The sequence below is a fragment of the Coregonus lavaretus genome (genome assembly GCF_964263955.1).
Source record: "Coregonus lavaretus genome assembly, chromosome: 9".
NCBI classification, from domain to species: domain Eukaryota; kingdom Metazoa; phylum Chordata; class Actinopteri; order Salmoniformes; family Salmonidae; genus Coregonus; species Coregonus lavaretus.
This window is the reverse complement of record NC_139996.1, coordinates 32,994,923-33,018,262: the sequence shown is the minus strand read 5'-3', so window position 1 is coordinate 33,018,262 and position 23,340 is coordinate 32,994,923. Positions and strand designations below refer to the sequence as shown.

The following is a 23,340-nucleotide window of genomic DNA, read 5'->3' as shown; positions in this document are numbered from 1 at the left end:
TAAAACACATCAAGTTATTTGAAAGTTCTGAGGACAAAGAACACACAAACACACAATGCCTCAGTAATTAACAGAACTGTTTCACAGATCACAGAACTATATCAGGGTGTCATTTATCAGGCAGAAATGTAGATAAAAATAATGAAATCCTGTTCCCCAAACAAGTGCAAGAACCACAGAGTCAAGAATAGGTTAAATATACAAATAAAATAAAATCAATTAAAAACAATAGCACATCAACATAAAAACATATAAACATAAAGCTGGAGCCTGAGGACAGTGTCCAAAAGCACAACATCACTATTAATCATAAAACACCTCAAGTTATTTGAAAGTTCTGAGGACAAAGAACACACAAACACACAATGCCTCAGTGATTCACAGAAGTATATCACATAACTATATCAGGGTGTCATTTCTCAGGCAGAAATGTAGATAAAAATAATGAAATCCTGTTCCCCAAACAAGTGCAAGAACCACAGAGTCAAGAATAGGTTAAATATACAAATAAAATAAAAACAATTAAAAACAATAGCACATCAACATAAAAACATATAAACATAAAGCTGGAGCCTGAGGACAGTGTCCAAAAGCACAACATCACTATTAATCATAAAACACCTCAAGTTATTTGAAAGTTCTGAGGACAAAGAACACACAAACACACAATGCCTCAGTGATTCACAGAAGTATATCACAGATCACAGAACTATATCAGGGTGTCATTTCTCAGGCAGAAATGTAGATAAAAATAATGAAATCCTGTTCCCCAAACAAGTGCAAGAACCACAGAGTCAAGAATAGGTTAAATATACAAATTAAATAAAATCAATTAAAAACAATAGCACATCAACATAAAAACATATAAACATAAATCTGAAAGCGTTGCTCAAACTCCCGTAACAGTCCCGTTATTTTATCTTTGAACCGCTTCATGTCTGCCACATGTTGGGTCGCGCACACATTTTTCAGACAGGGGAAGTGAGCTGCATCACGACCGGCAAGTTGCGTCTCCCACAATGACAGTTTCAACTTGAAAGAACGTATGCTGTCATAACTTTGTTGCGCCCTTGCAGCTGTTTGTTCAAGTTATTCAGGTGCTCTGTAACATCCACCATAAATGCAAGGTCCTGCATCCATTCTGCGGAATGAAATTCTAACACTGGTTTGCCCTTTTCTTCCATGAACTGTTCAATTTCTTCTCGTAAATCAAAGAAACGCCTCAGCACAGCACCTCGGCTTAACCATCTTACCTCAGTGTGGTATGGCAGTCCATAGATGTGGTCTTTCTCTCTGAGAAGGCTGTCAAACTGACGGTGATTCAGGCTTCTGGATCGGATGAAATTAACAGTTTGGATGACCACCTTCATGACGTTATCCATCTTTAATGACTTGCAACACAAAGCCTCCTGGTGCAAAATACAGTGAAAAGTCAAAAAATCACGTCCTCCATTTGCAGATTGCACTTTCTCTCTGAACTTTGTCACAACGCCTGCTTTTTTCCCGATCATTGAGGGCGCACCATCTGTAGCCAGGCTGACAGCGCGGGACCAGTCCACTCCGACCCTGTCCAGCGCGCCGACGAGTGCGGTAAAAATATCAGCTGCTGTCGTTGTATCTGTCATCGGCACCAACTCCACGAACTCCTCGGTGACGGTCAATGTGTCATCAACTCCGCGGATGAAAATGGCCAGTTGTGCAACATCTGTAATGTCCGTGCTTTCATCAATTGCAACCGAAAACGCAATAAATGACTTTACTTTTTGCTTCAACTGGCTGTCCAAATCCACTGAAAGATCGGAAATCCTGTCTGCAACTGTGTTTCTTGTCAGGCTGATATTTGCAAAAGCCTGCCGCTTTTCAGGGCACACAATCTCCGCTGCCTTCATCATGCATGTTTTTACAAATTCACCCTCACTAAATGGTTTTGAAGCCACTGCGATTTCATTAGCAATGAGGTAGCTAGCTTTCACTGCAGCGTCACTCATGTCTCGGCTGTGAGTAAACACAGACTGCTGTTTCTTCAGACCCGCCAACAGTTCATTCACCTTCTCTCATCTCCGCTGTCCTTGAAAGTTGTCATATTTGTCGGCATGAAGACTCACATAGTGGCGACGAAGGTTATATTCTTTCAGCATAAATAGGATGACCATTTTTCTTGGAACACTCTGCACTCTGCGTCCACTTTTCTCTTTTTTGACAGAGACATATTGGGGCAATGAGGGTGCCAAAGCACATAATGTTAAAAGTAGAAGCCGTAATAAATATTGCGGGCAAAACAAAGTAGCTCATTGGCTGCACGTGCTTGACCTACTTGCTCTGCCCCGGTATAAACAGTTTGCTTGCTTAACACAATTGCTATTGCGCCATCCAGTGGACGCAATTGGAACAGCAGTTTATTTTATTGAAAAATTGCAGCGCATTTTTATACTTTACAAAAATATTATTATTATTATTATTTTTTTTTTTAATTTATCATCTCGCGGGCCGGATTAAACCCGTTTGCGGGCCTGATCCGGCCCGCGGGCCGGACGTTTGACACCCCTGCTGTATCGGCTGGGAATGACAATGAAAGATGAAAGGTACACATTGTTATATTAGCAGAACTATGTTTCTATGGTATTATATAAAGGGTTGTTTATTCTACATGGACCTTTAACTACATGTGAAAGTTATCAAAACACTTAGTTTAGAATATCTATGTAAATTCAGCAATTGCATTCTTCTCGTATTACTCTGTAGGCTACTGTCACGCCCTGACTCAGGGGACTCTTATTTGTTGAGTCAGGGTGTGATTTTCTATGTGGTGTATATCTATGTTTATGTTCTAGTATGTGTAGATCTATGTTGGCCGGTGTGGTTCCCAATCAGAGGCAGCTGTCACTCGTTGTCTATGATTGGGGACCATACTTAGGCAGCCTATTGGCACTCGTTAAGTTGTGGGATCTTGTTCCGTGTGAGGTTTGTTGTGTGTTACCTTTGGACGTCACGTTTCATTGGTTTATTGTTTTGTCGTTGTTTATTACGTTTAAAATAAACATGTATGCATATCACGCTGCGCCTTGGTCTGACCCGTCTATGAACGAACGTGACAGAAGATCCCACCAAATGAGGACCAAGCAGCGTGTCCAGGAGCAGACAGCCTGGACATGGGAGGAGATCCTGGAAGGAAAGGGATCCTGGACATGGGAGGAGATTCAGGCCGGGATGGATCGCCGTCCTTGGGAGGAGACAGTGGAGGCCCGGTATAGAGAGGAGCAGCGGCAACGCAGAAGGCGCCGGCCGAGGAAGAAGCCCGAGAGACAGCCCCAAGAAAATTTTTGGGGGGGACTAAAAGGGTGGTTGGCGGAGCCTAGTGTTAGAGCAGAGCCAACTCCCCGTACTCACGCGAGGAGGCGTGTGACTGGGCAGGCTCCGTGTTATGCGGAGCTACGTACTGTGTCGCCAGTGTGCCGGCACAGTCCTGTACGTCCTGTACTAGCACCACGCACGTGCCGTGCGAAGATGGGCATCCAGCCAGGACGGGGTGTGCCGGCTCAACGCTCCTGGTCTCCAGTACGCCTCCTCGGTCCCGCATATCCTGCGCCGGTTCTACGTACTGTATCGCCAGTGCGCGTGCACAGCCCTGTGCGTCCTGTGCTAATGCCGCACACATACTGTGCGGAAGTAGGCATCCAGCCAGGACGGGTTGTGCCAGTTCTCCGCTTCAGACCTCCAGTCCGCCTCCACAGTCCGGTACGGCCCGTTCCTGCTCCTCGCACCAAGCCAGTGGTGCGCGTCGCCAGCCCGGTCCGGCCTGTTCCTGCTCCTCGCACCAAACCAGTGGTGCGTGTCCCCAGCCCGGGCCGGTCTGTTCCTGCTCCTCGCACCAAGCCAGTGGTGCGCGTCGCCAGCCCGGCCCGGCCTGTTCCTGCTCCTCGCACCAAGCCAGTGAGGCGCGTCGCCAGCCCGGGCCGGCCTGTTCCTGCTCCTCGCACCAAGCCAGTGGTGCGCGTCGCCAGCCCGGCCAGGCCTGTTCCTGCTCCTCGCACCAAACCAGTGGTGCGTGTTCCTAGCCGGGCCGGCCTGTTCCTGCTCCTCGCACCAAGCCAGTGGTGCGCGTCGCCAGTCCGGCCCGGCCTGTTCCCGCTCCTCGCACCAAGCCAGTGGTGCGTGTCACCAGTCCGGCCCGGCCTGTTCCTGCTCCTCGCACCAAGACAGTGGTGCATGTTCCTAGTCCGGTTCGGCCCGTGCCTGCTCCTCGCACCAGACCAGTGGTGAGTGTGTCCAGTCCGGCACGGCCCGTGCCCGTTCCACCGGTGCCTGGTCCGGCACCAGTCAGCAGCTCCAGTCCGGAGCCAGAGCAGTCCGCTCCACCGGTGCCTGATCCAGCTCTGATCAGCTGCTCCAGTCCGGAGCCAGAGCAGTCCGCTCCACCGGTGCCTGATCCAGCTCCGGTCAGCTGCTCCACTCCGGAGCCAGAGCAGTCCACTCCACCGGGGTCCAGTCCAGCTCCGGTCAGCGGCTCCACTCCGGAGCCAGAGCAGTCCGCTCCACCGGGGTCCAGTCCAGATCCGGTCAGCGGCTCCACTCCGGAGCCAGAGCAGTCCGCTCCACCGGGGTCCAGTCCAGACCCGGTCAGCTGCTCCACTCCGGAGCCAGAGCAGTCCGCTCCACCAGTGCCCAGTCCGGCTCTGGTCAGCGGGTTCACTCCGGAGCCAGAGCAGTCCGCTCCACCGGTGCCCAGTCCACCTCCGGTCAGCGGCTCCAGTCCGGAGCCTGAACAGTCCGCTCCACCGGTGCCCGGTCCAGCTCCGGTCAGCGGCTCCAGTCCAGACCCAGACGTCAGCCCCTCTCCAGGTTCGGGGTCTCCCACACCAGGGTCCAGACAGGGCTTGGAGTATAGTGGGAGGAAGGAGAGGGGAAGCAGCGCGCCGAGGTCCAGACCAGACCAGGGGCGCAACAGGGAGGCGGAGAATAGGTGGTTGTCACGCCCGGAGCCGGATCCGCCTCCGAGGCGGAATACCCACCCGGCCCCTACCCTGTTAAATAAGGTTGTGCGGTCGGAGTCCGCATCTTTAGGGTGGGGGGGGTACTGTCACGCCCTGACTCAGGGGACTCTTATTTGTTGAGTCAGGGTGTGATTTTCTATGTGGTGTATATCTATGTTTATGTTCTAGTATGTGTAGATCTATGTTGGCCGGTGTGGTTCCCAATCAGAGGCAGCTGTCACTCATTGTCTCTGATTGGGGATCATACTTAGGCAGCCTATTGGCACTCGTTAAGTTGTGGGATCTTGTTCCGTGTGAGGTTTGTTTTGTGTTACCTTTGGACGTCACGTTTCGTTGGTTTATTGTTTTGTCGTTGTTTATTAAGTTTAAAATAAACATGTATGCATATCACGCTGCGCCTTGGTCTGACCCGTCTATGAACGAACGTGACAGCTACTGACCTATTCAAAGCTTCCTCCGGCATCTCACCATACATCTGCCTGTAGTTATTGAACTCAACCTGCAGGATGTTTGTTTGTTGTGATTGAGTTGGGGGGAAACAGCTGCGGTCAAGGAACTGACAGATGGGTGAGTCTTGGTGGTGGCAAGGACACACCCAAGAAACACCCACATCAAACCACACCCCCAAGCCAACTCACATTTGGCTTCTGCCATGGCCACCAGTATTTCCAGAGGAGCAAGACAAAAAAATGAGGCCAAATCAGCAGGTGCAGTTCCCCTTTAAGATATAAGAATTCTGGACAGGATGCATATACAGTTCAGTCAAAAGTTTGGACACACCTACTCATTCAAGGGTTTTTCTTCATTTTTACTATTTTCTACATTTTAGAATAATAGTGAAGACATCAAAACTATGAAATAACAATATGGAATCATGTAGTAACCAAAAAAGTGTTAAACAAGTCAAAATATATTTTATATTTGAGATTCTTCAAATAGCCACCCTTTGCCTTTATGACAGCTTTGCACACTCTTGGCATTCTCTCAACCAGCTTCACCTGGAATTCTTTTTCAACAGTCTTGAAGGAGTTCCCACATATGCTGAGCACTTGTTGGCTGCTTTTCCTTCACTCTGCCGTCCGACTCATCCCAAACCATCTCAATTGGGTTGAGGTCGGGGGATTGTGGAGGCCAGGTCATCTGATGCAGCACTCCATCACTCTCCTTCTTGGTAAAATAGCCCTTACACAGCCTGGAGGTGTGTTGGGTCATTGTCCTGTTGAAAAACAAATGATAGTCCCACTAAGCCCAAACCAGATGGGATGGCGTATCACTGCAGAATGCTGTGGTAGCTATGCTGGTTAAGTGTGCCTTGAATTCTAAATAAATCACAGACAGTGTCACCAGCATAGCACCCCCACACCATAACACCTCCTCCTCCATGCTTTACAGTGGGAACTACACATGCGGAGATCATCCATTCACCCACACCGCGTCTCATAAAGACATGGCGGTTGGAACCAAAAATCTCAAATTTCAACCGGTCTAATGTCCATTGCTCGTGTTTCTTGGCCCAAACAGGTCTCTTCTTCTTATTGGTGTCCTTTAGTAGTGGTTTATTTGCAGCAATTCGATCATGAAGGCCTGATTCACACAGCCCCCTCTGAATAGCTGATGTTGAGATGTGTCTGTGACTTGAACTCTGTGAAGCATTTATTTGGGATGCAATTTCTGAGGCTGGTAACTCTAATGAACTTATCCTCTGCAGCAGAGGTAACTCTGGGTCTTCCCCCCCCCCCCACACACCTTGTCACAACACAACTGATTGGCTAAATTCCACAAATTAACTTTTAAGAAGGCAAACCTGTTAATTGAAATGCATTCAAGGTGACTACCTCCTGAAGCTGGTTGAGAGAATGCCAAGAGTGTGCAAAGCTGTCATAAAGGCAAAGGGTGGCTATTTGAAGAATCTCAAATATAAAATATATTTTGATTTGTTTAACACTTTTTTGGTTACTACATGATTCCATATGTGTTATTTCATTGTTTTGATATCTTCACTATTATTCTACAATGTAAAAAATTGTAAAAATAAAGAAAAACCCTTGAATGAGTAGGTGTGTCCAAACTTTTCACTGGTAGTGTTTGTTATGAATTTGCAGTCAGCAACTTTTTAATATGAATTGAGCAGGAAACAGTTGAGAGGACTACTCGTAAAGACTAACCACTACAAAGGACCTATTTAATATAACACACACCCTCCTTTACTGTGGTGAGTGTCCACTCGGTAGTATTTATGAACGTGGTAAGGCACCTTACCCAACAAGGGTTGAAACCTCAGTGGAATGCATGATTCATAGTCTTCCTGTAGTCTACATGGTTGCTATGACTTCATATGTAGCACTCAACACTTAACTCAGTATTGCATAATTTGATCACAAGATAAAGAATTAGAATTGCTTAAATAGCAGAAATCTGTCACACACACGTGCACACACACATGCACGCACACACACACACACACACACACACACACACACATACACACACACACGCATGCACGGACACACACATTTTGACTTTTCTGAGAATGAGACACATTCAATATCCCTATTCTTGCCATTTGACAACCTCAATCAATAAGAGGAGCATCCCTAACACAACTTTCTCTCTCCATTACAGACCCAGTACATCTGCACCCAGCACATCTGTACTAATAAACACTTCCCCTTTCCCCATTGATAGCCATCAATGTATCTCTTAAGTTGAAGACAATGGGGGTTTTCCTACCAACTTTCCTTGAGACTATTTTTTGTGTTTGTGTCCAGATGTTAGTGAGACCGGGTGAAGATTAGAAGTGGAAAAAAGAGGGCAGAGTAACTGTGAGAAAAGAGAAAAGGATTGGGACTGAGAGACAGAGGCCACACAGAGATCATGTCATGTTCAAAACTGTAATGGCTCAGTGTTTTTAACAGGATGGGTGAATACTTTGTTACATAATCAACTCCGCTGTCAGCGAAAAGTACTCTGCTGACCAGAGTACTTAATAGTTAAACTGGTGCACTGGGTCCTGGTCCACTAGTTTTCTTAGAAGTTAGTTTTGTACCAGATACACAAAGGTATCTGGGTTTTTTCAATTTAAGACCCATGAATTTATATGCCGTAAGTTCAGTGTTTGTGTGGGCTTTGAAAGCACTGATTCTGAATGAATTACTTTTCCCTCTATATTGAGCTCATTGGAGAAAAAAACAATACTTCAATTTAGAGCCTTTAAAACAAAACCAATAACTACATCTCCTCTTGAGATACAGTAGATGTGTAGGTGACAGATAAGCAGCCTTTACACAGTTCTCTCATTGCTCGTTGCAGTTCTCAGGCCTGAATCTAAACAACAGAGAACATCTTAGCCTTGGAGGGCCCAGAGGCCCAGGACAAACACTATAGAGGGGGGAGGTGTAGAGTCATAAACACTCCTCCATCCCGAGGTTGGCATGTCGTCAGGGGTCAATGCACACAGGACACAGAGGCTAAGTAAAACAATCAACCACCAGTAACTGACTGGTGTCAAATACTGGTCACCAACTCTCCACACTCTAACCATACATATCACTTCTTGGTCGAATACACAGTTAAGCAGATGTTATAGCGGGTGCAGTGAAACGCTTGAGTAGCCAACTCCTCAACAATGCAGTAGAATGTCAAACAAAAAGTCATAAAAAAAATAAGTCAAGAAAAAAGGAAAATAAATGAATGAATCCAAATTATAGTCCAAATAACACTATAACAATAATCCAAATAACAATCTGTGCGTGTGTGCATGGGAGGAATGTACATAAAGATATACCTTGAATGATATGCACAACAATAGATATACTAGAGTGAGCTCCGTCGAGTATACAGTATATTCCGTCGAGTATACAGTATATAATACACAGTGTATCTAAGCAGTATACAGTATATATATGTGAAGTGAACAGTGTTCAATGTCTCTATATACAGTGCATTCGGGAAGTATTCAGACCCCTTTACTTTTTCCACATTTTGTTATGTTACAGCCTTATTCTAAAATGAATTACATTTTAACAAATACTCACCAGTCTACACACAATACCCCATAATGACACAGTGAAAAGTGAAGGGGTCTGAATACTTTCCGAATGCACTGTACATGGGACATCAGCGAAGATGGAGTGTGTGTGAGTGTGTATATACAGCTGTGGAAAAAATTAAGAGACCACTGCACATTTTTCTTAAATCAGCATCTCTACATGTATGACAGCCATTCCATTCCACTGTCTGTTGAATTCCAACACAGGCACACCTCATTCTACTGAATTAGGTACTGATTAGGTGATCACCTGAACCAAATCTTATTTAATGAGGAAAAGTATAAAAACCACTGCTGTGGTCATCACTATCCTCTTGCAATAGGACCAGCTGGATTGTAAAAACAGTGCTAATAGTATCTCAAAAGTAATATTAATCAAAAAATAACTATTGACCATGCCAAAAGAGTTGAAAAGGAAAGTTTTGAGTGAGGAAAAGAAGGGTTAAATTCTGGCTTTACTGGCAGAGAGATACAGTGAGCGTCAGGTTGCTTCCATCCTTAAAATTTAAAAGACCGCGGTTCATAAGAACAAGGTCACGCAGCAGACATTGGGGACAACAAAGCTACAGACCGGCAGAGGGCGAAAATGACTCTCTACTGACCGGGATGACCACCAACTCATTTGAATGTTACTCAACAACTGTAGGATGACATCAAGTGACCTACAAAAAGAATGGCAAACGGCAGCTGGGGTGAAGTGCACGACGAGGACGGTTCGAAACAGGCTCCTAGGGGCAGGGCTGAAGTCGTGCAAAGCTAGAAAACAGCCCTTCATCAATGAGAAGCAAAGAAGAGCCAGGCTGAGGTTTGCAAAAGACCATAAGGACTGGAGTAAGGTCATATTCTCTGATGAGTCCAATTTTCAGCTTTGCCCAACACCTGGTCGTCTAATGGTTAGACGGAGACCTGGAGAGGCCTACAAGCCACAGCGTCTCGCACCCACTGTGAAATTTGGTGGAGGATCGGTGATGATCTGGGGGTGCTTCAGCAAGGCTGGAATCGGGCAGATTTGTCTTTGTGAAGGACGCATGAATCAAGTCACGTACAAGGTTATCCTGGAAGAAAACTTGCTTCCTTTTGCTCTGACATTGTTCCCCAACTCTGAGGATTGGTTTTTCCAGCAGGACAATGCGTCATGCCACACAGCCAGGTCAATCAAGGTGTGGATGGAGGACCACCAGATCAAGACCCTGTAATGGCCAGCCCAATCTCCAGACCTGAACCCCATTGAAAACTTCTGGAATGTGATCAAGATGAAGATAGATGGTCACAAGCCATCAAACAAAGCCGAGCTGCTTTAATTTTTGCGCCAGGAGTGGCATAAGGTCACCCAACATCAATGTGAAAGACTGGTTGAGAGCATGCCAAGACGCATGAAATCAGGGTTATTCCACCAAATATTGATTTCTGAACTCTTCCTAAGTTAAAACATTAGTATTGTGTTGTTTAAAAATAAACATTAACTTATTTTCTTTGCATTATTCGAGGTCTGACAACACTGCATCTTTTTTGTTATTTTGACCAGTTGACATTTTCTGCAAATAAATGCTCTAAATGACAATATTTTTATTTGGAATTTGGGAGAAATGTTGTCAGTAGTTTATAGAATAAAACCAAACAAATATTTTTACCCAAACACATACCCATAAATAGTAAAACCAGAGAAACTGTGTCACAAAAGTTGAGAGATGGGTCGGACCAAGGTGCAGCGTGAAAAGCGTACATGTTTATTAACTAAATAAACATTCAACAAAACAAGAAACAACGTAACGTGAAGTCCAAAGGGCTATACACATACCAGCCTAACAGGAACAAGATCCCACAATACACAGTAGGCAATGGGCTACCTAAGTATGATCCCCAATCAGAGACAATGAGTGACAGCTGCCTCTGATTGGGAATCATACCTGGCCAGACATAGAAATAGAGAACCTAAACATAGAAATTCTAACATAGATACTCACGCCCTGACCAAACCAACTAAAGACAACCGGCCTCTCAAGGCCAGGGCGTGACAAACTGATAATTTTGCAGTGGTCTCTTAATTCTTTCCAGAGCTGTATATGTGTGTGTTTGTGAGTGGAGGTGTATGTCAGTCAAATTTATTTATAAAGCCCTTTTTACAGCAGATGTCACAAAGTGCTTACACAGAAACCCAGCCTAAAACCCCAAAGAGCAAGCAATGCAGATGTAGAAGCACGATGGCTAGGAAAAACTCCCTAGAAAGGCAGAAACCTAGGAAGAAACCTAGAAAGGAACCAGGCTTTGAGCACCTGACATGGTCCTATGTGTGTGTGCGAGAGACTACGTGTGTGTGGGTGTGAGCTTGTGTGGGTGTATGTTTGCAAAAAGGTGTCTAAGGTGCAGGTCAGAGTACAGGGCACATAGACAGCTAGTGATGGTTGTTCAACAGACAGTAGCAGAGTGAACAATACATGGCTCGGGTGGCTGAGGTCCCTAATGATCTTCCTGGCCTGCCAAATTTCTTCAGCCGCCTGAGGTTGAAGAGGAGCTGTTGTGCCTTCTTCACCACAGTCTCGATGTGATGGGACCATGTCAGGTCCTCAGTGATGTGCATGCCGAGCAACTTGAAGCTTTTGGCCCTTCCCACTGCAGCCCTGTTGAAATGGATAGGGGCGTGCTCTCCCTTCTGTCTTCTGTAGTCCACAATCAGGTCCTTGGTTTTGTTGACGTTGAGGGAGAGATTATTGTCCTGGCACCACTCCGCTAGGGGCTCTACCCTCCTCGCTGTAGGCTGTGTCGTCGTTGTTGGTGATCAGGCCTACCACTGTCGTGTCGTTAGCAAACTTGATGATTGAATTGGAGTCGTGCATGGCCACGCAGTCGTGGGTGAACAGAATCGGCGTGGCCTACCCTCACCACCTGGGGTCGGCTCGTCAGGAAGTCCAGGACCCAGTTGCACATGGAGGAGTTCACATCCAGGGCCCTGAGCTTAGTGACGATCAAGGATGTAGTGCTGCTGGAGTGCGAGGGAGCAGCACTCCCCTCACTTTTTTCAATTTGAGAATACAGCTGGCAAAAATATTTCTGGACAATTATTTCTGAAGCCATCTGCTCTAATTCGCTCACAAAACAGTTATTCAAGAAGATCTAAATGCATATTCCCATGAAACTGATTGAAATCAAATGATTGGCATGCAGACACAGTTTGGACATTTCACCGATAAAATGTGAAGAATGATCATTCACTATTGATGTTGATGATGGCCTATTTTGAAATTACGTATGCCTAACTTGGTGTCTGAGGGTATTAAAATAAAATAAAATTATTGAGACAATATGTGTGGGCAGACGTTTCAATTGGAGGATGTATTTTATGCATATTCAATAATAATATTCAATAGGCTACATCTGTCGGTACAAACTTTGATAGAGAAATGTTTTGGCTGCTCCCACACCTAAAAGAATAGCACTACATCACTGGTGACGAGCTTGGAGGGCACTATCTAGCTTCCTATCCAGGGGCGATAGTTGACTTTCTTGGTCCCAGGCAAGTTACAGTGGGGAAAAAATTTATTTAGTCAGCCACCAATTGTGCAAGTTCTCCCACTTAAAAAGATGAGAGAGGCCTGTAATTTTCATCATAGGTACACGTCAACTATGACAGACAAATTGAGATTTTTTTTCTCCAGAAAATCACATTGTAGGATTTTCTATGAATTTATTTGTAAATTATGGTGGAAAATAAGTATTTGGTCACCTACAAACAAGCAAGATGTCTGGCTCTCACAGACCTGTAACTTCTTCTTTAAGAGGCTCCTCTGTCCTCCACTCGTTACCTGTATTAATGGCACCTGTTTGAACTTGTTATCAGTATAAAAGACACCTGTCCACAACCTCAAACAGTCACACTTCAAACTCCACTATGGCCAAGACCAAAGAGCTGTCAAAGGACACCAGAAACAAAATTGTAGACCTGCACCAGGCTGGGAAGACTGAATCTGCAATAGGTAAGCAGCTTGGTTTGAAGAAATCAACTGTGGGAGCAATTATTAGGAAATGGAAGACATACAAGACCACTGATAATCTCCCTCGATCTGGGGCTCCACGCAAGATCTCACCCCGTGGGGTCAAAATGATCACAAGAACGGTGAGCAAAAATCCCAGAACCACACGGGGGGACCTAGTGAATGACCTGCAGAGAGCTGGGACCAAAGTAACAAAGCCTACCATCAGTAACACACTACGCCGTCAGGGACTCAAATCCTGCAGTGCCAGACGTGTCCCCCTGCTTAAGCCAGTACATGTCCAGCCCGTCTGAAGTTTGCTAGAGTGCATTTGGATGATCCAGAAGAGGATTGGGAGAATGTCATATGGTCAGATGAAACCAAATTAGAACTTTTTGGTAAAAACTCAACTCGTCGTGTTTGGAGGACAAAGAATGCTGAGTTGCATCCAAAGAACACCATACCTACTGTGAAGCATGGGGGTGGAAACATCATGCTTTGGGGCTGTTTTTCTGCAAAGGGACCAGGACGACTGATCCGTGTAAAGGAAAGAATGAATGGGGCCATGTATCGTGAGATTTTGAGTGAAAACCTCCTTCCATCAGCAAGGGCATTGAAGATTAAACGTGGCTGGGTCTTTCAGCATGACAATGATCCCAAACACACCGCCCGGGCAACGAAGGAGTGGCTTCGTAAGAAGCATTTCAAGGTCCTGGAGTGGCCTAGCCAGTCTCCAGATCTCAACCCCATAGAAAATCTTTGGAGGGAGTTGAAAGTCTGTGTTGCCCAGCGACAGCCCCAAAACATCACTGCTCTAGAGGAGATCTTCATGGAGGAATGGGCCAAAATACCAGCAACAGTGTGTGAAAACCTTGTGAAGACTTACAGAAAACGTTTGATCTGTGTCATTGCCAACAAAGGGTATATAACAAAGTATTGAGAAACTTGTGTTATTGACCAAATACTTATTTTCCACCATAATTTGCAAATAAATTCATAAAAAATCCTACAATGTGATTTTCTGGATTTTTTTTCTCATTTTGTCTGTCATAGTTGACGTGTACCTATGATGAAAATTACAGGCCTCTCTCATCTTTTAAAGTGGGAGAACTTGCACAATTGGTGGTTGACTAAATACTTTTTTCCCCCACTGTATACACACACTGTTATCATTTGATCAAGGAATCAATAGGCTTGCAAAACAGAAAAAGTTCAAGGTATTGACTGGTTGCTGGCTGTAAGTAACCTAAAACAAACATTCCACAGCTGAACCACGGAATGATCCAGGAAATACTGTATATATATATATATATATATATATATATATATATATATTTGAACAAGGTAGAGGCGGGAGGCTGAACCTACAAGTAATGGTGCATAATACTTACTTCAGATACAGTTTTCATGGATACAACACAGATTCCCTTGGACACAGTACAGATTCCCTGGGTGAGAGCTTTCTTTCTGAATGTTAGTCTGTCCATGTGGGAGGTTGGAAGACAGGCTGTCACCCTTTCTCCTCCATGAAAGCCCTCCTAATATAGAGAAACCCTCACAAAAACTATTGGTTGTCTGGGCAACGAGAGTGCAACAACGAAAGTCGGGGGAGGTGTGAGGTGGACACTGTAAGTCCAGTTTCATCCACTGGGTGACTCCAACGGGAATGTCCCAGGCTGGCTTAGAACCACCCAATACCAATGAGCTAATGATTAAACAACAGGACCGTGGGACAGAAAAACAGTCACATTTTTCAGTTGCCACATAGTTAACACAGTTAAAAGGCCATAACAAAGTGTAGGGTGGCTTGGGGTTAAACGCCCCCCAGGGTTAAACGCCCCCCCTCCTTGAATTCTCACAGACATTTGTTTTCAACACTTTCCCTGGATGCCACTAGTCTTGCTCAACTAAAAATGTAATCTGTCTCATCTCAACTTTTTAAGTCACTCCAACAAAATGATTTTGAGGTACGCTGATCTACTTTTTTTGTCATTTAGAAAAGTTATATATATAATCTAATGAAATTAGATCTATAAACTTGTTTTATATATATACCAGCAGGGGAGCCTAAAGATAAATATTCCACTTGGTTAGAGAGAAAAATTGTAATCAGTTAATAATAAAGTAGTACAATTTTAATTGAGTATGTTTGGGGCAAAAATGCAATTTCAATGTTGTTTGAGTTGCTTTGTGTATCACCAAATTTGCTTGAGATGATTTTACTGCAACACTGCTTACTACATCCAAGTTGCTTGACATAGGCGTTTCAAAGAGCTGTCTGTCAAGGTGAGTGGCGCAGTGGTCTAAGGCATCGCAGTGCTAGCTGTGCCACTAGAGATCCTGGTTCGAATCCAGGCTCTGTTGTAGCTGGCCGTGACTGGGAGACCCATGGGGTGGTGCACAATTGGCCCAGGGTAGGGGAGGGAATGGCTGGCAGGGATGTAGCTCAGTTGGTAGAGCATGGTGTTTGCAACGCCAGGGTTGTGGGTTTGATTCCCACGGGGGGCCAGTATATAAGATAAAAAAATTATGTATGCACTCACACTCTGGATAAGAGCATCTGCTAAATGATGTAAATGTAATGAATATAAGCTTCCTGCCCACTCAGCCTGTCTTTTCAAACTTCCTGATAGTTAGCCATGAGAGAAAAAGTACTTTTCAGAATGACTGTTCAGGACCTTTAATTAAAATAAATTACCTAGACTAGCTTTTAAGAGTAAATTACTAAAAAATGCAAAAATAAAAAGTATAAAATTGATTTTAACACACTAATCTTCAGGGGCATTTTGCCCCATAGAGGGGGGCAAAACATTTACATTTACATTTACATCATTTAGCAGACGCTCTTATCCAGAGCGACTTACAAATTGAATAACGAAAAAGAAAATAATTCTGCCCACTTATTTCCGTTCAAAATGTGTTTGCCTAAGGATAGCCAGTATGTCGTATCTAAATCAGACATTTCCCTTAAGGGGGGCGTTTTTCCCCAAGTTACCCTACTACTGTAGGCTACTGTGTTGAGGCAGTGTAGTTGGATGTCATGTCTAAATAGCAATGAATCCCTTTCAATTATTGATATTTAACCATTAATTCGTGAAGAATACAACTTATAAATGCCTCATGAGCATTTTATCCCTATCATAACCCCAAATATGGTTTTATTACTTCATTGTTTACAAACAACAAACAAACAATGTATAGACTGTCAGTCCTTGCCGCTAGACTAGAGCTCCACTGTCCATGAATCCCACCAAGGTAACATTTGTTTTATATTGGATATTCTGTTTTCTCTCGTCAATAGCTATTGAACCAAGTATGCCATCACTATGAAAAGTATATATTCTGAATCAGGGGAGAAAAATCCACGCTTTTTTATCCAATATAAAACTAAAACAATATAAAATACCCAATATAAATCAAATTTTAACATTTCAGAATTTAAATCTTCAATAGCTCTTAAACAAAGCGTGCGATGACTATCAAAAGTATACAGTATATTCTAAATCATGGGAGAAAATCCACACCTTTTTTTATTAAATATAAAACTAAAACAATATAAAATATCCAATATAAAACAAATTTTACCTCGGTATGAATCCCCAGCTGTCTACTAACACAACTGGTAATGTACTGTATGGCACTCGACACATGATGTTAACATTGACATCGTGCGCTTAATTTTAGGAGCGCGTCAAAGAAATATCAAACGCCAGTGGAAAAAGCATGACTTTCTTACCTTTATTATAGTTCCAAATGTAAGCAGAAAGACAACAACGACGAGCATGAAACACAGAGGCAAGTTGAGTCTTTCAAGTTCAAACTCCCATGCAAGTAGTACAGCAGCACTCTCCTCGAATGTCAATGTTGGCTCTAGTGTTCCCACCTCTTTGCTGAGGCGCGTAAATTACACTGTCTACCCCTGTCGCGCTTGTTTTACGGACAGTTCAGGAGTGACCTGCCCAGATAAAATGCAACTGTTTTTTGTCTTTGATACTGTCCAGATACGGTGCACAGGTAAGACTTTGTGTAATGCTATCCAATTTGTTGACACAATACTAAACCCTGTTTTTGCATTATGTCCATTGTGTGACTGCACCACACACATAAAAAAAGGGTTATGCTATGCCTAACTTGTGCCAACAAGATTCAGAGGAACAACATTTCCATATAGGCAAGCAACACATGTCCCGCTGAGTGGAACATTCAGAATGTATTTTTCACTAAGTATTAATTTGACTCTGTGTCACCAGGGAAGGGTAACCTAACGCATAACCTATCTGACCTGGTTGGACCTCATTGAACAGACACGTGTAATAATCTGAAATAACTAGGTTATGGCAACTGGTTTATAACTACTGAATTAGCACAGCAGTGATGTGGGAAAATCTGATTTCATGTTGTTGTTTCTTAGTAGGATGTTGGATATTGAGTGCAGGATTGCAAATGCCTGTAAAACCTTACTGCTTATACTGTAAGTCATCAGCCCTTGGATTTGATCTGCCTTTGCTCTTTAGTCAAGCAGTTTCACCAGTCCACACTTCCTGTTAGCTCTAACACTCACGGTAGTGCTTTCTCCCCTATCATGACCCCCAGCATGCACATCTGCCTGGCCCTTGGAGCTCATGGCCGGCCCACAGCCACGGGAAGTAGGGGTGCTGAGGATGCTGCAGTACCCCCGATAAATCACAATAACAAATAAAAAAATCCATCTGAGTCCATCTGCATCACCTCTTTATGTTTCCATCATCTGTCTTTCACCCCTCCCCACTGGGCACACACTGGTTGAATCAATGTTGTTTCCACGTCATTTCAATGAAATTACGTTGAATCAACGTGGAATAGACGTTGAATTGACCAGTGGATCCTTCCATATTTTCCTCTGTTTTTCATTTCATTCTGCCACTGATCTGCTGTGAAAGAATGATGCCCATCACATGGACAGCTGCAGGAAAACACTCACATCTATTTCCATTATGCTCAACTTTAGGATGGCTCATCATTTTGCCCATTAGTTTAACCTTTCTTATATAGTCATAACTAGAGCAGTCTTTTGATAAGTCTGACAAAGTAAAGTGGCAAGTTATTGTATGAACAAATTATACGATAAATGCTGTTGGCACATTTTGTTTAGTGTCCCGAATAATGATAAGCTGTTTTTATAGGATGACAAATGATCAATGAGAGTCTAGCTGTCAGTTTATTGAGTTAAGAAATGCCCAGCAATTGAATCAGAATGAAAAATGAGATTACAGACTACAGACTCCCCTTTAAGAAGACAAAACATTATTCAGTCATACTAAGAGATTTATTCAAAGAACTCAGAAGTCTAAGTCTATTGGTCCCAGAGACTGGACCATTGGCCTGGAACATCACCATGGGATACCATTCCCTTCCCAGTCCAGAAGGCTGCCATTGTGCTTCTCTGTGAGGGTTGACATCACATGCAGCATGCCTTTGGCACTGTCCTCAGTCTTCACCGGTGCCTGTCGAACAGAAACACAGACAAACAGTTATAGATCTGTGCCAGTCTGCTATGACTCTAGTCCTACCTTGTTCTACGCTTATAAACAAATATATAATTATCATATGAGTTTTGCTACTTCAGAGTAATGTGCAGTGCATTATGCAAAATGGCATTGTGGACTTTTAAGCTTAATCTTTTTAATTTACAGATACATGCAAAAATCACGTATCCTGTTACTCACATGTGGGCCTCCCATGTCAGTTTTCACCCAGCCAGGGTGGATGGCCATGACCAGAATCCCATCCCTCTTGAAGTCCTCTGCCAGGCAGCGTGTCAGCATGTTCAGCGCTGCCTAGTGGAGAATAGGACAACAGAACTCATGTTATCCACATCTTCGTTATTCAGCATGGAATCAATAGAAACTGTTCCACTATCAGCCAGAAGAGTATTAAGAATCATATTAGACGTAGGCCTACTGATGGTGGCATACCTTGCTGGCTCTGTAAGGATACATAGGGGCCATGGAGAATGTCTCAGGACACTTCTCAACTGAGGACAGCAGAGTGGAGATGTTGATGATGGCTGCCCTGCTACAGGACATCCCTGTTGTCGCAGGACCTGATTGGTCAGCTGCCTTCTGCAGGTATGACCTGAACTCCTGCAAGAAAGGACACATAAAGAAGTCATTTTCTTAATCTTAGTGTCAATACATCAAAGATCTGGTAACTTTTTCATACACCTTTGCCCTTTAGGAATTTATCCTCTTTTTTTTGTAGCATGTATTTATTGAGAGATTTATAGAGAGCAGATAACTCAAAGTACACCATAACAAAATTCCTGAGAAGGGAGAATGTAAACAATGAAACAGTAAGACAAAAGCCTAGTCTTCTGAAGTACTTCATGTAATAGCGCATGTATCGACCTTAGCAATGAGCATGGGTCCCACTGCGTTGGTGACAAACAAATCCACCATCTCCTTCTTGCCCGTCACTGCCAGTGTGCCAGGGTGGTTATTCCCGTCGTTCACGACAGGGACATTAATGGCAGCGTTGTTAATGATTAAATTCAGGCTGCCGTCAATCAGTTTATCACCAACCACCCTGGAGGCCTCGGATATACTGAATGGGTCTGCAACATCTGTCAACACAACATTTTTGAAATTTAGAGGTTTAGGAAGGAACTATATCTCACTCAGCTCTTGTTGTCACCCTGTAAGAAATACATTTTTTGCAGAAAGTTATCTATTGTGTTATCTCTGTGTATTTTTATGGCAGGTCACAATATGCAAACTACATTGTAGCAGAAACCCTTACCCAATCTCACAATAGTGACCAGTTGGGGATGCCGCTGTGCCAGCTCCTTCAGTGCCTTGAAGCAGGAGCAAATGTGTTGGGTCAGGGCAGGTTAAATTCTAGGATCCTGATTCACTCCGGCAATTTCCAGAGAGAATTAAGTGGATATACAAAGTCACGTGCTAATGAATCTTTCTAATACAAATACACAACATATAACTGAGAATTATAACAAATGTACAGTACTTAATAATGAGAGAATCTACGTATTAATCATATTTAACTCAAATATCTTGCTACATAAAACAGAAACCATGTTCAGTTTTCTATTGTTGCCAACCTCTACATACTCTATGTGCCATGCATTAGGCTTTGTAGCTCTCTGTTACTCTGCTACTCTCTGTAAACTGGCCTTAGAGGCTGTGAACTACCTGAGCTCCATACAGATCTCGACACCCGGCAAAGATCTGGGCTGGAGGACTGGTGGACTCTGCCAGCTGACGGACTACCTCTAGACCGATTCCGCGGTTAGACCCTGTCACCAGAACACTGCCTCCTATCCTAGCCGCCATAGTCGCTGTCTGCCCAGTGAATGAACTTATCCCACACTGACACTGTCCTTATGAGCATAATGTATGTGCGAGGGAGGACAGTATTTAGAGTTCATAGTTAATCTTTACCTATGTTAATGTTTAATCTGCATGTGCTGCACCTTAGTACCAACGTCATCCCATTTCACCAATAACGCCCTGCACACTCACTATTCAGCAAGCATTTGGACAATACACTCTTTACGGCAAGACCAGTAGGAGACAAAAGACGGACAATTACCCAGAAAACCGTAGTTGTGAAATACATACAATATTTATTTTATACTGAACAAAAATATAAATGTAACATGTAAAGTTTTGGTCCCATGTTTCATGAGCTGAAATTAAAGATCCCAGAAATATTCCATACGCACAAAAAGCTTATTTCTCTCAAATTGTGTGCACAAATTTGTTTACATCCCTGTTAGTGAGCATTTCTCCTTTACCAAGATAATCCATCCACCTGACAGGTGTGCCATATCAAGAAGCTGATTAAACAGCATGATCATTACACAGGTGCACCTTGTGCTGGGGACAATAAAAGGCCACTCTAAAATGTGCAGTTTTGTCACACAACACAATGCCACAGATGTCTGAAGTTTTGAGGGAGCCTGCAATTGGCATGCTGACTGAAGGAATGTCCACCAGATTTGTTGCCAGAGAATTTAATGTTCCTTTCTCTACTATAAGCTGCCTCCAACGTCATTTGAGAGAATTTGGCAGTAAGTCCAACCAGCCTCACAGCCGCAGACCTCGTGTAACCACGCCAGCCCAAGAACTCCACATCCGGCTTCTTCACCTGCGGGAACATCTGAGACCAGCCACCCGGACAGCTGATGAAACTGAGGACTATTTCTGTCTGTAATAAAGCCCTTTGGTGGGTAAAAACTCATTCTGATTGGCTGGGCCTGGCTCCCCAGTCGGTGGGCCTGGCTCTCAAGTGAGTAGGCCTATGCCCTCCCAGGCCCACCCATGGCTGCGCCCTGCCCAGTCATGTGAAATCCATAGATTAGGGCCTTGACTGATTTCCTTATATGAACTGTAACTCAGTAAAATCGTTGAAATTGTTGCATGTTGTGTTTATATTTTTGTTCAGTATAGTGTTTAAAAAAAGAAAATGCATTATCTCCACAAGGTGGCGTGAGTTACTCATAGTTCAGAGCAAAGGCATACTACAGGTATGCTACCACTTGCAACAAAATTTACAGTATATCACTAATGCATTGGATAAGTGGTGGATAGGAAATGTGGTAGACTTATTATTATTATTAAAAGTAATCTGAAATCTACATTATTTCATTCTTCAATCACCTGGTATTTAAATGTTAAATTATATAAATATTTAAATTATGAACATTGAGACATACAGTAAATCAATTGATCTGGATTTGCATCTATTTTGACCAGTGGTTCTGGGACATTAAACATAGCAGAACTATGGGAAGCATGACACCTGATAAATACAATTGGTACGAAGAAGGGTCAGTAATATCTGCAAGACATGTTGCAGTCGTAATTAGATGCCTTTTCCCTTTCACAATCTCTATCTTGCCATGAGGGATGGTGAGTGCTGATATCAGATAAGGAACTATCACATGACCTCATAACTTTATTGAGAAAAAAAAGTCCATCGTAAACACACGTACACCACACGCACACACAAACACATGTGCACACCAAGGTTTTTATAGTTTTGTGATTTAAAATTATTTTTTATTTTTAGATTTTTTAGATTTTTTTTTGAAATTCTGTTTAGTTTCAGTTGGTTTTCAGACTTATTTTTTATTTAGTTTCAGTTTGATAAAAACATTTCTATTTAGTTTGTATATTATTTAGTTTAAGTTTTAGTGTTTGGGACAGAAAGTAGCCTATGCGTGGGAGGCTAGGAGATATTTATGTGTTGTAAGCCTATAGTTGTTTTGGGGGGATGTCACTTGCCACTGGTTGGCAGTAAAACATAAGGTGATGGGCCAGGACCATAGACTTGGCTATAAATAACATCTCTGTATCTGTGTCATGATGGTGTCTGTGAGAGGATGGGCAGCGCCATTAAGGCCATCTCCATCTTTAAATAGTAAATGTTATTTTTCAGAAGTAAAATTCATTGGCTGATCCCTCCTGATGATCGGCTGTCACGTCTCCAACCGGGTCATCAGGTCATGCCAACCAGATCATCAGGAGGGATCAGCCAATGAAGCTGGAAGTCCCGCCCAGTTGACTTAATCAAAATGGTGAAAGTCCTCAATAGCGCTGCCCATGCTAACACAGGCTTTTGTCCACTAGAGGACTCCATACAACTCCATGGCCAGGACATGGTTAGGTTTAATTATAAATCAATCCTAATGTGACTTGGATTTAAAGGATAAGCGCCTAGACTGGTGCAAGAAATATGGTGGAAGAAAACTCTCTTGCCCATGTTTACACCAATCCAATGCTTTCTTTTTTTTACTTTAGTAGTACATGTAAGAAGAATCCAGTACCATTACCTTTATCTGACTGAAATAGAGAGGAAAAAACAACAAATGAAATAATGGCACATTTGACATGCTATGTTTATGTAATATTAAACATGTAACACTGACTAACCCCTTCAAATAGGGTTAATAAAAACTGCTGCAACAACAGCAAAAACAGTCTTCACAAATATATTAGTTCACAGCCAGCTAGTTTGTGTGTGTGTGTTTCTGTTAAACTAAACAAGATTTTCTGGTTTATCTTCAAGAAGGCTGCATTCCAGAGAGGTGGTCGTTCGGTTTCTCAAGCCTGATGACAGTTGTCCACAGACAGAGAATATTCTTTCCATGAACTCTTGGGATTCAGGGGAAGAAACAGTCATCCTTGCCTGTCAGAACTGGAGAGGTGACTCTGTAAACATGCCCCCCTTTACCTCTTCCAGGTATTTCCGCAGCTCACACGGGGCAATGAATGCCCTGCCAGGTTGACCCTCCGGCTGGACAGTGACCTCAGACACAATCTTCGATGCGAGG

The 23,340-nt window shown here is 43.5% G+C and overlaps 2 protein-coding genes across 2 annotated transcripts in view; both read right to left on the bottom strand.

Moving 5' to 3' along the window:
- Positions 1-16,903, bottom strand: part of LOC311135421 (rho family-interacting cell polarization regulator 1-like) — a 136,610-nt gene extending 119,707 nt beyond the window's left edge. The window contains exon 1 of the mRNA XM_084169364.1: positions 16,744-16,903. The gene's annotated coding sequence lies outside the window, so the exon portion shown is untranslated. The remainder of the gene's footprint in view (positions 1-16,743) is intronic.
- A 1,285-nt stretch (positions 16,904-18,188) lies between these two features.
- LOC311134502 (C-signal-like) lies at positions 18,189-20,383 on the bottom strand. The gene is made up of 6 exons (XM_084168200.1): positions 20,195-20,383; positions 19,785-19,839; positions 19,394-19,608; positions 18,962-19,129; positions 18,713-18,823; positions 18,189-18,490 (listed from the first exon to the last, which is right to left on the bottom strand). Exons 1-6 carry the CDS (start codon positions 20,333-20,335, stop codon positions 18,377-18,379), a joined length of 804 nt encoding a protein of 267 aa, XP_084024326.1. The 5' UTR covers positions 20,336-20,383; the 3' UTR covers positions 18,189-18,376.
- Between the last annotated feature and the right edge of the window lie 2,957 nt (positions 20,384-23,340).

Bases quoted from the DNA above. Each gene is read 5' to 3' on its own strand.
- LOC311134502 (XM_084168200.1), bottom strand. From the start codon at position 20,335: ATGGCGGCTAGGATAGGAGGCAGTGTTCTGGTGACAGGGTCTAACCGC. The intron at 19,609-19,784 runs GTAAGGGTTTCT...TTGTGTTGACAG, and splicing joins GGTCACTATTGTGAGATTGG to ATGTTGCAGACCCATTCAGT. The intron at 19,130-19,393 runs GTCGATACATGC...CCTTTCTTGCAG, and splicing joins GACCCATGCTCATTGCTAAG to GAGTTCAGGTCATACCTGCA.